The following is an 18,097-nucleotide window of genomic DNA, read 5'->3' as shown; positions in this document are numbered from 1 at the left end:
AAATACATGTGTCGTACAAGTGCACTTGTCAAGGAGCACTGGGTTACTTGGTGGCAAACCCACACTTGTCTCTGTATAATGTTTGCAATGGCCCTGAATTCCCTTGTTCTTACATGGTTGACATGCACAGTTATGCACAAACAGGGCCGGCCCACCCATGAGGCAAGGCAAGGTGACCACCTCAGGTGGCAGGATCCACAGGAGCAGCAGATCTGGCATCCAAGAAATGCAGATCTACCAAGGAATGCATATCTTTAGATCTGCCACTGCCTCAGCAGCTGCCCTCCCAATGGTACCTCTAAAACCATCTCTCGGATAATAGAAGACACTGCTCATCTCCTCCCACCCTTGTTCCTGATGTAGATCTTCACTCACTCCTTCTTCCCTGGCAGGGGGCATTTTGTGGTTCGCCTCAGGTGCCAAACTGTCTTACATCAGCCCTGGGCACAAACTATCCCTACTGTTTGTGCGGATAGACAGTATTGCAGATAGAAACATAGTGGGTGCTTTTCAGATCAAAACTTAAGAACTTCTGATTCTGTCACCCAGTTCAGACCCATTCTTCACTGTTCCCACTCACTCCTCTTAGCTAATTAAATGGTGAAGCTATCATGATAAATTGCTAAATAAGCTTTGTCCAGGAAATGTACATTTGCTAGATTGGTCTTTCACTCCTGGTTGCTTGAATCAAATGAGATTAGACATATTTAGGAAAGCAGCACTAATCTGATCACTATTTCAGCATAAAGAGCAACCAGCCTTCAGCAAAAGCAGATGGTTAGGGTGTTGTACAAGTTGCTGTACAATTTTATTTCCTTTAAAAATTTATTCATTTGCAGTATTTATATTGGACACCCAGCAACATAGTTATCTTGTCTGCTCACAACTTCTTTTTAAGGACTTCTTATAGAGGGTTAAATCATACATTGTTTACATTCCGACTTCTTCTGGTGTCTATAATTCTGTGTTCACAATGCAAAGTGCAAGTAGATAAATAGGTACCGCTCTAGCGGGATGGTAAACGGCGTTTCCGTGTGCTGCTCTGGTTCGCCAGAAGCGGCTTAGTCATGCTGGCCACATGACCCGGAAGCTGCACGCCGGCTCCCTCGGCCAATAAAGCGAGATGAGCGCCGCAACCCCAGAGTCGGCCACGACTGGACCTAATGGTCAGGGGTCCCTATACCTTTACTAATGCAAGAACAAAAGCAAAAAATCCAACTATTTTTTTCCTTAAAAACAAAGCCGTATAGAAATGAAACAAATAATAATAACAAACTATAGTAAATAATGTGTGGGATGAGAGTTTTCATATTCTCTGCTGTTTCACGGTACACCACGCTGCACATTTTCTACAGAAAAGTGATCCAAGCATTTTCATTTTTAAAAAATAACTAAAATATGGTGCAAAGAAGATGGATGTATAGGACAAGATCACTTCATGCCCTTGACCATTTTAGATACTTCTTTGTTCAGACTTTCCCTCACCAGATGATTGGAGCTGATGAGGATTTTCCTAGCTTAATAGAAACTGAGTAACACGGCTGAAATGCAATCGGCAAAATCTTGTTATGAACAATAAGGTGTTTTTGAAAGCTGGTGGTTTGCCAATGCCGAGATTAGTCTTCTAGTAATAAAAATAGCTTGGAAACTAATGATAATTTTATATATATATAAAAAGCTTACTATTGTTTTCCCCACACACATTTTAAACCCTACCTTTCAAAGTTCCCCACAGCTGACCTAAACTATTGTTTGGTCTTTTTCCCAGGAAAGTGAGCGTGGCATGGGGTGGGTGACTAACTCTGACTCAGCCATTTCTGTACTTCCCATGAACCGCTTACCACAGAAGGTGTAGGTCTCTTTACATATGATTTACTGTATATTAATGTGCAAAATAGCCACCAGATGATCTACCAGCTTCAAGAAAATGAAATGCAAATGAAATGTTATCTGAATGTAACACAGCCATGCAATTTAGAAGCAGCTTCTCTTCCTAAACTGTACTCCAGCACTGACCATATTTGCCAATCCTAGCCCTAGGACAAAAGGTGAGGTTTCTGCTGGGAATACACTTAATAAACCTACTTCCTCCAAGCCTATGCTGCACTTCAGCCCCCTCTTGTGGTACCTAGCATTCATTGCCATTCTCTGTGCTTTGAGGAGTAATAATAAATTTAATAATAAATTTTATTTATATCCCGCCCTCCCCAGCCGAAGCCAGGCTCAGGGCGGCTAACAACAATAAAACAGTACAAAAGTACAGCACAAACAACACTCTAAAATCATTCATTATAAAATTAATTCAAATCAAGCCACTGGCAACCATTGGGCCAGAGCTCCGCGAAGATTGCCGAGGGAGTGAGTCAGGCTGTGCCCTGGCCAAAGGCCTGGTGGAACAGCTCTGTCTTGCAGGCCCTGCAGAAAGATGTCAAGTCCCGCAGGGCCCTAGTCTCTTGTGACAGAGTGTTCCACCAGATCGGAGCCACAACTGAAAAAGCCCTGGCTCTAGTTGAGGCCAGCCTAACTTCTCTGTGGCCTGGGACCTTCAAGATGTTTTTATTTGAAGACTGTAAGTTTCTCTGTGGGGCATACCAGGAGAGGCGGTCCTGTAGGTACGAGGGTCCTAGGCAGTATAGGGCTTTAAAGGTTAAAACCAGCACCTTAAACCTGATCCTGTACTCCACCGGGAGCCAGTGCAGCTGGTATAGCACCGGGTGAATGTGATCTCGCAGCGAAGACCCCATAAGGAGTCTCGCTGCAGCATTCTGCACCTGCTGGAGTTTTTGGGTCAGTCTCAAGGGCAGCCCCACGTAGAGCGAGTTACAATAATCCAGTCTGGAGGTGACCGTCGCGTGGATCACAGTGGCTAGGTCAGGGCGAGAGAGGTAAGGAGCCAACTGCTTAGCTTGGCGGAGATGGAAAAATGCCGCCTTTATTATAGCTGCAATCTGTGCCTCCATGGAAAGGGAGGTGTTGAAGATTACACCCAAACTCTTAACGGACGGTGCTGGAACTAATTGCACCCCCACAAGAGATGGGAGTTGCCCCCCCAATCCCATATCGTCCCGTCCCAGCCACAGGACCTCTGTCTTCGAAGGATTTAGCTTCAACCGGCTCCCACGTAACCATCTAGCCACAGCTTCCAAGCATCTGGTCAGTGTGTCTGGGGCCGAGTCAGGATGGCCATCCATCAACAGATAGAGTTGGGTGTCATCGGCATACTGATGGCAACCCAGCCCAAAACTCCGGACAAGCTGGGCGAGGGGGCGCATAAAGATGTTGAAAAGCATCGGGGAGAGTATCGCACCCTGAGGTACTCCACACACCAAGTAGTGGCGCGATGACAATCCCCCCCAAGCACCACCCTCTGTCCCCGTAAGGTTAGTGTTGTGGTGAAGGACTAATTTTTCAGAGAACAATGATGTGTGCAAGGACAGAGCAATACCTTTAAGAGAGATTATCCAAGCTCACAGATTCAATATTAAAATCTTTCCGCTGGTAATAATAATAATAATAATTCCTCTTCACTGAGGAACGGACCTAACTCCATGGAAGAAAACAAGTTGTGTGCAAGAGTTGCACCGAATTCAGTAGATGACGGGAAAGAACTTTGCTTAAGACTTTGGAGAGCAGTTTCAGGTGCTCTTTGGGTCTTACATTTATCATGCAACACTAGCAAGAAATAACTTACATGCACGTTCCTGTTCCTGTGATTTGTTTCCTTTAGTAATACATATTTACTAACCCTATCTCAATTTTGCCTACACAGTAATCTAGATGACAAGGAAGTAATTCATGAATGCAATAATTTATATGTTGCATCAACGTTTTATTCCTTTCTGTTGCCGAAGGCAAGAAGGGATTCTAGTTAGCAGAATCATGTGAGGTACTTATCTAAGCCATAATGCTGTCAAAATAGTGAGGGAAAAGACATTGCACCACTTCATAATGCCAGTGTCCATATTAACACTTCCTATCATCTTCCAACCATCTCAAATTATGTACTTTAGTATGTACAGTTTTCCTATTCCGTACTCTTTTCATTGCAACTCTATTGTGAGAAAGTTTAAATATATACATCTAAATGTAAGTAAATGAAGTCAACAAATCCATACATTTCTAGGGTTTGCTGATCAGAAGGTCAGTGGTTTGAATCCCTGTGACGGGGTGAGCTCCCATTGCTTGGTCCCAGCTCCTGCCCACCTAGCAGTTCGAAAGCATGTCAAAGTGCAAGTAGATAAATAGGTACTGCTCTGGTGGGAAGGTAAACAGCGTTTCCGTGTGGTGCTCTGGTTGGCCAGAAGCAGCTTAGTCATGCTGGCCACATGACCACGAAGCTGTCTACGGACAAACACCGGCTCCCTCGGCCAGTAAAGCAAGATGAGCGCCGCAACCCCAGAGTCATCCATGACTGGACTTAACGGTCAGTGGGTCCCTTTACCTTTACCTAATCCATACATTTCTTTTTTTAAGTTTCCCACTCACTCCTTCAATCACAGTAAATAATTTTGTGAATTTTTTATGATTAAAAGTTGTATTTAAATGCTAAAACACAACAGTTTTGTGTTTGCAGGAACAAGGTACAGCATATTAAAATTGTTGCTATACTCTAGACCAGTGTTTCCCAACCTTTTTTGGGCAAAGGCACACTTGTTTGATGAAAAAAATCTCGAGGCACACCACCATTACAGCCCCGTGACATCAGCGCGCAGCGTCACGCCGGGAGGGATGCACGAAAGTGTAAGTTTCAATTTTTTCCCCTCCCCCTTGCCGGGGAACCTCCAAGCTTTGGGGGTGGGGGGGGGAGGAGGCAGCAAAGCGAGGCAGGAAGGAGAGCGCGGCTTGGCTGGGTGAGCTTTGACAGGGAATGAGAGCCGCGAGGCGGGCGCTGCGGACGGAGGCGCTGCCCGCCGAGCTCGCAGGCAGCCAGGCAGGCAGACGGCGAGAGCCCCGCGCTGGGCGGCCTCTCCTCGCCGCCCCGCCTCTCGCCGCCTGACTCGTCCGCCTCCCTCCAGGCAACATCTCGCGGCACACCAGGCAACATCTCGCGGCACACTAGTGTGCCGCGGAACAGTGGTTGGGAAACACTGCTCTAGACAACCTCCCAAAGAGCACAATGTATATAAGATAATAAAGCACCAAGTTAGGACTTGCTATTTTAACAGGCGATAAATAGCCTATTTTATTTTCAAATGCAGAATAAATGTCTTAGCTGACACTCCTTAAAGCAGCATTTTAAATCTCTCGCATTTTAAATCTCTCACAGACAATGTAGCTCAGCAAAAAATCCTCTTGATATGCACCAAACAATAATTAGCCCATTCATAATATTTTATAACCCAGAGACTATTGCATTAAGTATTAATAGAAAAGAACACACAACCGTTCTTCCTGCTCAATTGGCTATCATTTCCCACTGATATATCCTTGTAACTGAAATGTCCTCTTGTTGAAAGACATACCTTGAAAAGTCCTTCCCAACCAACAAAAGATCAGACCTACTCAGATGTCAACAACTTGTGAATCATACTGTGAGGGCTGAATTCTGAAAAATATTCCCCATTCCAAGCAAATTTAGAGATTTATTTACATCTTAAGAAATACTTCAATGCATAATTTAAAACACCATTGCTCTCTTTCTGCTATGCTGTAGTACATCTAATACAGCCTTGATTATGTATCATTTGGGTCATGTTGAACTAATAATTCCTGCCAGCAGTGGAGGGAGAAGCCTAAATGCATAAAAATTCATATAATATATAATGCAGAAACGAGTAAGTGCCAATAAGAGCCTGATCCTATATGCCGGTGATGGGCAACCTGTAGCCCTCCAGATATTGCTGAACTACAACTCGCATCAGTCCTAGCTACACGGCCAATGCTCATGGGTTGGACTCCCACAATATCTGTAGAGACCCAGATTCCTTATCCCTGCTATACATGTTTACTTAGAGATAAGTCCCACTGAATTCATTGGAATTTATTCCCAAGTAAATGTGCATAGGCTGGCAGCTATGTGTCCTTATCTTATTGTATACTTGGAAATAAGGTCTTCTGGATAGCTCAGTTGGTTAGAGCATAGTGCTAATCATGCCAAGGTTGCAGGTTCAATCCCCATATGGGACAGCTGCATATTCCTGCATTGCAGGGGGCTGGACTAGATGATCAACAGGGTCCCTTCCAACAATAAGTCCCAACGTAACTTATTACCAAATGCCAGAAGCCCTGCTGTGCTCTCTGGTTCAACGCCAGATTAGATGCTGGCGTGACAGATGTGCCGGCAGAACTCTGCTGTTATGCTGACAGAACCATTCTGCCTCTGCAGCAGCCAAAATAAGGCAGAGATGGGGGTTCAGATAGGGCAACAGGGGAGGAGCATATTCCTATACTCCTTTCAGGCTACATCTACCGGTACATTGCAGAACATTCTTCTAGACACAGACCCTGGTGCAAGAAACCTCACTTCAATGGGAGATTTAAGAGAGAAAAGCTTGTCCCACTTCAGTGGGAAGGTCTATTAAAAAATTAAAGAACTGTCTCCATGACCAAATGTCTCCTCTTGGTTTACAGATTCATCTGTAACTTTTAACAAATCAGAAAGTCAAGGAACACATGCAACCTCTCTCCTATGCATGTCTTCTCAGAAGACATTTTATAACCACTGGAGAATCCTAGATAGCTAAAACCTCCTCAAAAATAGATGGATGACCTGATGAAGTAGTCTATATTTGCAGGCATGCTTTCATAATATGGTTAATTAATATGTTACAACAATGAATGTCAACAGCAGATAATGCAAGTAATTCCTGCCACTCACATTCCTGTTCCTATACCCTTGAAACTGAAATATCCTCTTGTTGAAAGACATATACTGAAAAGTCCTTCGATCATTCATCTTGACATTCCAAGTCAAAATTGGTTAATGTTTTGAAATTCACATTTTTCTCATCTGTTGGACATACTCCAGTGAATAGTGACAATCACCTTCAGGCTAAGATCCACATTCATATTAGCACTATACCTTTATTAGCACAACCAAAAAGTCACAAATTATTGTACTGTACAAGTTCTCCTTAATTCTTCATCAGGCTAAATGTAAACAAAGCAGGGGGTGGAGAGACAGAAAAATTCGCCAGTAGTGTAACCATATCTGCCTGCATTCCTCTTATGACAGAGTGCTGGAGGAGATAGGGGACCTTCAAATAAGGTTTTGTTAGACACTATACAGGTTTCAGAATGCGCGAAGCATGGAGATGCTTTCAGACTGTCACTATACTGGCAAATGAAGATCCCACAATTAAAGCTGATTTGCTGCTTTTTAGCAACAAACTTTTTGTGATGCAGGCATTGATAGGAAAATGCATTGCAAAGTGTGGGATAATATTTGCTTGATGCAACAGTCATCTAATCACCCCCCCAAGCAAATTTAGAATTGCTGATAATCTGGAAGCAACAATTGTGGGAAGAAAAACAAACTAACAATGGCAGTTCCCCCATCTCTGGAAATACAAAACCTAACTCTTACACAGTCCATTTCCATCCTTAGGTGAAACACACCGGTACCTCATTGGGTGAAAAACAAATTAAACAGAAGCTTTATATTAGATGGTATGCAGATTAATTTTAGATAGTGTGTTTTATTTTATTTTTTAAGTAATTAGAATGAAATTGAGTAGCTTTACCTAGCAGTTTGAGGGACCGTTCCCTCAGGAGAACAAAGTTTCATCTTCAGGTAGTGCAAGACTCTATTCTTCCCATTTAGAATCACCAATGTGTCTCTGAGATTTGGGACATTCACAACAATGTCTGGGACTGCTGACATTCACCAAATTTTAAGCACTGATATATTCTGCAATGAACTCTGCCCTTCGCAAAATACTTTTGGTTATTTAATCAACATCCATTGCTTGCTAATATTTCTTTTTCTAAAAAGTCCAAAGGAACAATGTGAGACATTATTTCAGTGTAATGTTAGAATGTAGGACTATGCCATGCTTTTAGAGCATAAGAACGAAAGTGGCCAATTCACTTCACAGAAAGAGGCCTTTGTTCGGGTGCCATCTGCAGAGAGAGCCTTTGAAGTTCTGCTTTTGAGCTTCCCCACATTGTTGCTTCCTCAGAGTGATGAGTTTGAGGCAAATTCTGATATATGTCATCCTATCAGGGAGAAAGTAACCGAGAGGTTTATACTGCTGAAGGGTAATCAGTCACAAACGCAATTGTTGTGTAATGGAGATTGGAATGAATGCCCCAATAGGTGAGAGACGTAGTTTTTTCTTAATCTGAAAACTGACTGTAAAAGGGACATTTACAGTGGTACCTCAGGTTAAGAGCTTACTTCGTTCTGGAGGTCTGTTCTTAACCTGAAACTGTTCTTAACCTGAGGTACCACTTTAGCTAAGGGGGGCTCCCGCTGCTGCTGCTGCTGCACCACCGCCACGCGATTTCTGTTATCATCCTGAAGCAAAGTTCTTAACCCGAGGTACTATTTCTGGGTTAGCAGAGTCTGTAACCTGAAGCATCTGTAACCTGAAGTGTCTGTGACCCAAGGTACCACTGTATATTCTAAACTAAGGTCCATATGCAACACTGCAGTTCTGCTGCTACAAGGGACTTCTTGTGAACAACAGAACTTCCTCTTCCTCTCCTGTTGCTTCCAGTCCCCCTGCACCCTCTCAAAATCAGCTTTGGAAGGTTGAGAGATTCTCCGGAGCAGATTCTGGGTGTGTGTAGTGGAAGCTGTCTGTGGACAAACGCTGGCTCCCTTGGCCAGTAAAGTGAGATGAGTGCCACAATCCCATAGTCATTCGCGACTGGACTTAACTGTCAGGGGTCCCTTGACCTTTTTTAGTGGGAGCCACCATAGCTGCTAGAGGGCTGTAAAAATTTGTGTCCCTGGCTTTTTAGACTTGTCTACCCCTATACTATCTGAAACCAAAAGGGATGCATTGGTTGATAGTTGTGATTCCCACCCCCAGCTCTCCTACCACACTATTTGAGCAACTATTTGGTTCTTCATATACAGCTCTATTATCACTAGCACCAACTAGTGAAATTAACTGTAACTGCACTTTTTACAAATACTAGAGTCCATGTATTACACTAGAGCAGGCTTCCTCAAACTCGGCCCGCCAGATGTTTTTGGCCTACAACTCCCATGATCCCTAGCTAGCAGGACCAGTGGTCAGGAATGATGGGAATTGTAGTCTCAAAGCACCTGGAGGGCCGAGTTTGAGGAAGCCTGCACTAGAGACTATAGGAATAGTATTGCATCCTAAATTGTATTAATGATTCAGCACTACCATCAAGAGAATGTTTTAACCGCAACATACATTCCTTTTTTAAAAAAAAGTTTTAAATTTTCATACTATTTTCTGCATTTATAGAGTCTCTCCTGTCCTTCTTGGTCTTTTATCAAGTGTGCCAGTTTAAGCATAGAAAGGACATTTCTTCTTAATTGGAGGAAACATTCTTGCATAAAAGTTGCTCATTTTAAAAGCAATCCTTCTTGGGACCTAGATTATTTGGAAACGTAAACATTGGCAAGCATCCAAACCACAATTATTCTAATATAGTAGTAGTGTTAACTGGAGGAAGTAGAAACAGGCAGTAGAATCAGTGCAGAGAGATCTCTGGGATGATTTGTATGATCCTGCCTGAACAGACTGACAAGGGATGCACCGATGGCGTGCACATTCCACACCATCACCACACCACCTTGAACTTCACACCTCTTCCACGTGATTCCATTATGCCAGTGGTTTTCAACCAGTGTGCCATGGCCCCCGAGGATGCCTTGGATGATAGTCAGGGGTGCCGTGGGCAACACTTGCCTCTGTCCCTCTTTCCTTCCCTCCCTTCCTCTGATGCCCCCTCATATCTCTGCCTCCCAAAGGCTTGCAAAGCTGTTTGTTGCTGCAGCCCTGGCTACAAGCTCCCCAGGCGAATAGTGCCTCTGAGGCTGGCCAGGAGGGTGCTTCCCAGGCCCCTGCAGCCAAGGGATGACATAACTCCTGAGCCCCACAGGAGTGCCGCAGAAAGAATGTAGTTGGTCAAGGGAGCTGCGGACCCAAAAAGGTTGAAAACCTCTGCATTATGCAAACATTGCTGTGGGATCCAACAATGAGGAAGCAACAAGCGCTCTGCCCTGGCAATGGGCAACTGGCTGGCACCTCTTTTTCCCAGCAATCACAGGCTCAGTGCACTTTGAGCAATGAATGCCTTGGATCTGTTATTGTTTCAAATGATTGCGGCTGCTCCTGGTGCTATCTTGCTACTTGTAGTAAAGCACCCATCTGCAAACTTTTGTTTTGAGAATAGTGAATGCAAGCAACTGAAACTTTAATTTATAGAAAACAACACAATTCTTATCTCATTGATATGACTGTGTTTTCTTAGGTTTAGTCACATTGCTCAGACATCTGCCTAGCCTGAGCATCCTGTTTACATTAGCAACTAGGCAGTTCTAATAACAGAAATCCCTGCTGGATAATTCCAGGTGCTGTGTGTGTGTTTCATATGCTCATTTTGCAAAGAGAGGCATTGTGTTGTTGTCAGCTGGGAAATCAATTTCATCACACTTAACCTGCTAGCAGAACTGAATGCGGCTTGAATATTTGTTTTTATTTATACCAAGTTGTATTTGCATCAACAGCCTATGGGGCTACGTCTGGCTTTTACGATCACAGGGATGATTGCAATTGAAGCTGCCTAGGATGTATGGATGATGTTACACAAAGCAGGGACTGAGCGGGTTCAAGGGAAAGTGGAAACAGAAGTGCTAGGCTGTACGATAGACAGAATTCAAATGTGAACCCATTCGCATTGCTATATGCATGTGGCAAGAAATGGTGACATCTGCTGAATTTCTGCCAGGCAGTGGTTAATTGCACAGGGCCATTCGGGGCCGGGGCAAAAGTGCCTCCTCCTATTGGCCTGCGAAGGAACATCTGTGTGCACCCCACCACTGGGCCAGTCAAGAGGGAAAGAGGAAGAGGAAGGCAGGAAAGCACTGCCAGAGCCATGTGCCTGGTCTAGAGTACCTCGCTGCAAGGACAGGAGGGCGGGGCAACACAGCGGTGCTCCAAGCTTCACGTTTCTCTGCCTTATCTCTGCTCCCATTTCAGGGCTAGTTTGCAAGGACAGACTCCCTTGATTAGACACTAGCTGGCAAAGGCACTGAACGCTGCCCAGTCCACCAGAGAGGCACAACACTTGCCCTGCCCTGGGCACTGGCAACCCACGCTACGCCCCTGGAGGTGGCAATTACTCCCCAGGGTTTTTAGCCAGGGAAATTCCTAGCCCTACTTGGAGCTGTCAGGGATTTAGCCAGGGACCTTCTGAATGCAAAGCTGATGCTCTGTCACTAAGAATCCCTCGTCAACAAAAAAGACCGTGCTGTGGCACTGAGTCTTATACAAGTGGTGTTTTTCAGGGAGGTGGAGCAAAGCTTAGAATTCATTTCATGTGAGGTGGGCGGGCTGGAAGAAAGCACAAGGACAGAGTGGGAGAGCCACACAAAGGAGGCATTGAAATATATGTTGGCAAACAAAGACAGCAAAGAGGAATACATTAGGTGACAAGTTCACATAAAAAGTGCAATTTAAATGCTAAGTGTTGTTATGAGTTTGCGGGTGCCAAACCAATATAAATTCCTGCACCCAGTAAAGTGTTGGAATCTAATCAAGGCTTGGGGTGTTAAACTGGGTGCCCAACACCTAATCCCTGGACTCAGCAAGTGTTAAAAGCTAATCAAGGCAGGCTGGCTTATTGTGTTCAGGTAATCGTTTGGGTTTGACCGAACTGCAGGAGACAGTGGAAGACAGGAGTGCCTGGCGTGCTCTGGTCCATGGGGTCACGAAGAGTCGGACACGACTAAATGACTAAACAACAATGATCGCTTGGGTGATGGGCCATTAAGGAAAGACAAGGTGATGAGCCATTAAGAAAGCAAAGGCGAGGGGGCTCTGTGTGAGACGGCAAATGGGTGCAGCCTTCGCTCACAGACAGCAAGAAGGACAAAAGCCCGACTTTTGAAAGTGTTGTGGGTGATCTAGAAGTAAAGCTGCAGGCTGAAAACCAGAGGGGCAGAGCACATTGTTTGAATCCAAGGCCATGGCTATGGGAGAAACAAGAGCCTCTTGGGGTGCTAATGCTGTGAACCCCTCCATAGTAGGCTCATGTTGTATATATGCGCAAATAAATCACATACCCTAAAGGCAGCACAGTCTTTCCAGAAGGAAACAAGAACTGTAAGTTAGCGCCTAGAAACCCTGGAATCTCGCACTGCTTACATATTGAGGTGGTGTGCAGTATACATCAGTGTATGAGCAGAACCCACTTCCACCCCACCCCCCCATGGGGAATCTCTCATCAACTGCAACCCCTCAAACCGTCTACCCCCAGGTCACTCCTGAGGGCTGGGAGGACCCTAAGGGATGGCTTTTCATGGGCAACTCCTCATGAGCCTCACATTTATGAACATTGCACAAAGAACACGGGACACAGACTTTCCTATTTACCTCCAAGTTTGTGACAACCTGACTTGTGGCTATTTTCTAGAGTCCCCCCTTGCTGCCCAAGTCTTTGCTTTCTGGCCACCTTTTAAGCTGGCAGGGGAAAGCTTCTTTCTCAGAATTCCTGAGGCAGGTCTTCCTAGCCCCTCGCCTTTTCATATTTACCACAATAATAACATTGTCCTTTGCAGCACAATCCTACAAGGGGGAAACTCCAAAGAAAGCTCCATGAATTTGGTGGGGCTTATTACTCAGCAAGTGTGCAAAGAATGGCAGCCTTTTATCTATTCAAACTGTCAACACAGGTTAAAAATTTCAGCAATGCCCAACCCTAACATTTTGGGTGGTTGATTTCCTGTTGTAGCTTTTTCTTCAAGCCCCCCAAAGATTTCAGCCATTGTCTCTGGCTGCTGCCCCTAACATCTAGAACTCCCTTTCAGAACAACATACAATGCTCCTTGCCATCTCTAAAATCCCTTTCCCAAAGCCTCCTTCTCCATTAATTCCTTAGGGCATGTACACATAAGTGGCTTTGAAATGCAACAAGGCCGTTTCCATCTCCCCTGCCATGTTTCAAGTTGTGTTTTAGGCTGCTGTGCGTACCATTACCTGATCTATTTCCCCATGCTCGCAGCCCTGCCAACCCCTATTTGGCGAAACTGTCATCTGTGCATGCGTAATTTGCACATGTGCAATGGACGTCTAACAGGTAAACAACCCAGCTGAACCATGGTTTATGTTTTTGAACTGGGTGGAAGCTGCTTTAAGGGAAAGCACATCACAAAGCAGCATTTCCCAAGATGCTGAAGGACACAGATGGTCTGTGGCTAAGGTCATGCCTTCTCAGCTTCAGATACGGGTGGTGGGAGCCTGCTGGAGCCAGGGTCAGTGGTAACATGTACACAGCCTCAGTCTGTGAACAGTACCTGCTCATTTCCTATGGTATGGCTCTCCCTCCTTCCTCTGCTATCTCCCCTCGTGTCTAAATTTAGATTGCCTGCTCATCAGGAGAGGGACCATTTTTCTTTTTGTTTATGTTATGCTGTAATGCCCCACGGACGTTGACATTGAAAGCACTTATATAGAGAAATAGATCCATGAACAAACAAATAAATACACAATAAAGTATCAAATCAATGCCTTACACACACACACACACACACACACACACACACACACACACACACACACACAATGTAGACTTGTCTTGCCAACTCCATTTGCTCTCCTGAAATAAATACTGGGCTGGATTCCCTGTCAGATTTATGCTGTGCCCTGCGAAGATGCAATCGAGTGGAGAAAGTCGCCCAGATTGTTTGATCACAGATTGTTCCCTTCTTCCCTTTTTCACATCGCTGATCCAAATGACTTCCTTTTGCTCGCCGCAGTGCACCACTGTCTCCACCACAGTCCTTGTTTAGTATGTGCAAACCGTTCAGAGAGTGCATGGATGAAGGAGGGGAAGGGAGAACGCCGCATTAGGAAAGCATTGGAGAAAAAAAGGTAAGAGTTTTCCCAATTTGCTTTCAGCTGCAGTAGCCTTTGCTGCTATTTTTGGAGCTTGGTTCTCGTACCTTTTTGTGCGGAGTTTTTATTTTTTTATGTAACGGCAGGGTGAACTTTAGTCTAGCACATTTTATGCAGGTGCATTTTAAAGGACACCAGAAACTATTTTTTACTTCCTCTCCCCCTCGCCCTTCAGGGGTGATCTTATCATCTTCACTTTTGTTTCTGCCCACCTTTCCGGGACAAGATGTAAAATATTGATCAAAAGCAGTAGGTTATAGGGAAAGGTGTGACAAAGCAGATAGACGGTACAGTTCGCAGAAAGGCTTGCAGGGCATTATAAAGAGGATCTGAACCCAGAGACTGAATTATGATATGAGGCTCAGCTACAAGGCAATTTAGAGGAATGCAGGAATCAGGTGTGTTCCTACCAGATCCCACATTCCACATCCCTCTTCCACAAAGACAACAAGGATGACTGTACAGCCCTTGTGTGGGTGTAGAATGCACAGCAGACTTTCACCAGACTTGGGGAACAGGCACTGGTCTTTTTTGACACCTCCTTAAGCAGTGGAGGATAGTCCATTAGGATGAATAGGGCACTGCCGTACCAACCTCAGTCTGCCTTCAGCCAGCCCCCACCTGCTTACTTTCTTCCATCCCATCCAGAGGGTGACATTGGCACTGAGCTACCTCCTCCTTAGTCTCAGTGCTACATTTGTGAAAACTTGGCTAGAAGGAAGATTGAGACAAGGCCAGAATTAGTTGGGCTCTGCCTCTTATTGGCTCTTGCTCCCCCTAGTGTTGGGCTCCTGCCTTGCATCCCAATGGACACCAGCCACAACTGTACTGAAGTTTAATAGCAGAGACCACTTGCGTTGCATGCCAAAGGTCCCAGGCTTCAATGCAATTTAAAAGTTTCTGCAATTTAAAAGGATCTCAAGGAACAGGATGCTTGCTGTGACCTTGGGGAACATTCACCCTGGCCAGATCTGGGCTAGGTGGACTAATATTCTGAGGCCCACACTATGCATTATGGGTTTGACCACATTTGAGAATCATTTGGGTGTTAATCCACTTTTTCCGCAATTGAATAAGATTGAAATAGTCCACACCAATATGTATTTGAATTTCTATATAAGGAGCAACCACAATCTTTCCTGTTCACACCACAGACGGTGTTACTGTTGCTGTTCGCCCCTACCTTTTAAGTTGTTGATTTTATTATGCCAGTTAGGTAGCTGAATGAAGACAACTGTGCGCATACCTTTAAAAAAAGAATTCATGCAAATGAGGTACACAAAAGCACACAGTCAGGCAATCATAAAGGTTCAGCACACATTTTCAGTTTTCTGGATATATATATATATATATATGAATGAGATAGTCACTCACTTTTCAGATTGCTGTTGTAGATTTTTTAAAATGTATTTTGCTTGTGCAGTTTTATAGTTTGGGGCAAATCTTCCACAATAAGAGAAGGAGGAAACCCCATGGGGATGGTAGGATTTACTGGAAACAATTTCATTCACTTTTTTTGAAAAAAGAAGAATCTAATTCACTGGCTCTCATTGTGCTCCCAATCTGAATTTAAGATGCTGGCTTTGACTATCTATCTATCTATCTATCTATCTATCTATCTATCTATCTATCTATTTATCTATCTACAATTTCCCACCTTTTCCACTGGAAAGTTTGGGAGCAAAATATCTCAGATGCCTCCATTCCCCCACTCCATAGCGCCTGCCTGCTACTTTCAATTAAGTTTAGGTCTCCTAAAGATCCCACTGCTATCTGAGGTGAGTGACCAAGAAGGGGGATTCTCAAATGTGGTGGACAGTGAAAATATTCTTTAAGTGGGCCTTTTAAGAATCTTGATTCCATTGGGATTCTGCTACTGTCTCAATTAGCTTATCAGCTTGTTTCAGATTTTGAGGTTGGATTTTTTTCTTTCTTGATTTGTATTTTACTAATGTAGTGTAATCTACGTTAAAAGTATAAATCAATAAAATAAAAATAAACAAACAAAATTAAATAGAAGAAACAATTAATTTAGGCCTGCAAGAATTTTTTAAAAAGCTATCTGTTCTGTCCAACTGCAACCATGGAATGATTTAATCACTTGCCTCATGCCATTCCCCCTGATTAAAAACTAATCCCTGAATCTGCTTCTTGACTGGTAGAAGAAATTGATAGCTACCAGTAAGATATCAGTTAGTTTTCCTTTACAGGGATCATACAAAGGAGCAAATAACAGCTTCGGGGAAAGATTTTAGTTGGGTCGTCTAGGGTACATGGGAAAAGTCAAGCCTCCCTCCTACATACACCATGGTCCCAGTGCGCACACACCCTGACAACTGCTGTTAATTTTTAAACAACTGGTCTTCTGTGTAGCATCTGGGGGTTTGCCCCTTTGTGGCAGAAAAGAGGGATACAGGCTCCTAGAATAATATTCTACCACCTGATATTCAGCATTAACTACTAAAGCAAACTGATCCTGCATGTTCACTGGGAAATAAGCACCACTTTATTACATGGGCCTTATTCACTTCTGTAAGAAATTGTAGGGTCATAACCTTAGGCACAAATAGTTTATTAGAAGCAGAGGTTGCTGCTACCCACTCATTTTCATGCAAAGGCTTGATCCTGTCTTCTCCTGTCTCCCCCACTCCACAGACGTCTCCTTTCCACATATAGTATGTCTGGCTAGACATAGTAAACATCCAAAGTATTTAGCCAAAATTACAGTGGGCTCACATGTTCACTGACACACTGTTATACACAGATGACACAATCTCCTATTCACTAATTATAAAATTCTATCTCTGTTCTGTGGCATCTTGCTAGGCTGTTGTTGTTTTTTGTGTTGGTTTTTTTAGCCAATTTTATTGGCAAATCTTTAAAAACCAAGGTACCCATCCCTGTAGGCTAGATTTTTCCATGTAGCCACTGCCTCTAAGGTGATATGTCACAGATAATATGATGCCTATTCTCACACACCCTCAGCAATTCCCAGAGCTAGCTCTTAAAAATCCCTGTGAAGAGCCTTGTTAGTGTCTCCAAAAGAGATACATATTTCTCACATGGATGGAAATGGGCTTGGAATGACTGGCAGGCTCTGGGACTGACAGACTGGAAAAAGGTGGGAAGCCTCACACTTCACAGTAGAAATGAAAATTCTGTTTGCCTTTGTAAAACAAAAAACCAGGAGTCTTTATTCTTCTAAGCACACAGGCAGATTGTCTTGCAATGTTTACTTTTCTGCTCCCAACCCACAAATACTTTAAAGTTTATTTATGTCTGTGTGTGTCACACTGCACAAGTGAGGATAAGGTGATAACAGAGATTAATGACCTTGCTCCATTAACCCCTTGATCAAGGAACTTCTGAAGAAGCCTTGGCCCTCAAGATAGTGTTGGACTCCACTTCCCATCAGCCCCAGCCAGTAAGGTCAATGGTCAGGAAAGATGGGAACTTGTCCAACAATAACTGCAAAGGCCATAGGTTTCCCATCCCTGCTCTACACATTTTCAAACCCTGTTCTAGAAAAACCTGGAGTTCAATAAGAACATACTACAACTCCTATCATCTCTAACCATTGGCCATGCTGGCTGAGGTTGATGGGAGTTGCAATCCAAGATCTTTCGAGGGCCACAGGTTTCCTATCTATGACATATCCCCTTTAAAAAGTAGATAGGAAGCACAGAGCTGCATGGCTGTCCAACCAAAGCAAGGCTATTCTCCTCTTGAGCACGTGAATACACTTTGCTCTATCACAAATGTGGGGAAACATCGGCTCTCCTGACGCTGCTGAACTACAACTCCCATCAGCTCCAGCAATTGTGGCCAATGCCCAGGGATGATGGGAGTTGTAGTTCAGCAACATATGGAAGAACCAAGATTCCCCATACCTGATCTGTCTAGGGTTGCCATATTTCAAAAAGTAAAATTCCTGACACATGCAAAATTGTTGAGCATTTTTTAAAGAAATCAACAAAAATTGTTAAGCCTTTTTGGGGGGGAACAAAAACAAATTATTGAGCTTTTGAGGGCAAACCTACCCCCCCCCATAGTGA

General features: G+C 44.0%; 1 protein-coding gene across 1 annotated transcript in view; it reads right to left on the bottom strand.

Annotated features, from left to right (window-relative positions):
• The window catches only part of LOC308587423 (uncharacterized protein), a 47,693-nt gene that overhangs the window by 26,913 nt on the left and 2,683 nt on the right, over nucleotides 1–18,097 (bottom strand). Inside the window, exon 3 of the mRNA XM_081195075.1 lies at nucleotides 15,226–15,288. Within this exon, the coding sequence (XP_081051201.1) occupies nucleotides 15,226–15,288 (63 nt within the window). The remainder of the gene's footprint in view (nucleotides 1–15,225; nucleotides 15,289–18,097) is intronic.

The sequence above is a fragment of the Podarcis bocagei genome (assembly GCF_964188305.1).
Source record: "Podarcis bocagei genome assembly, chromosome: 5".
NCBI classification, from domain to species: domain Eukaryota; kingdom Metazoa; phylum Chordata; class Lepidosauria; order Squamata; family Lacertidae; genus Podarcis; species Podarcis bocagei.
The sequence above is the reverse complement of the archived record's forward strand: the minus strand, read 5'-3'. Positions and strand labels throughout refer to the sequence as shown.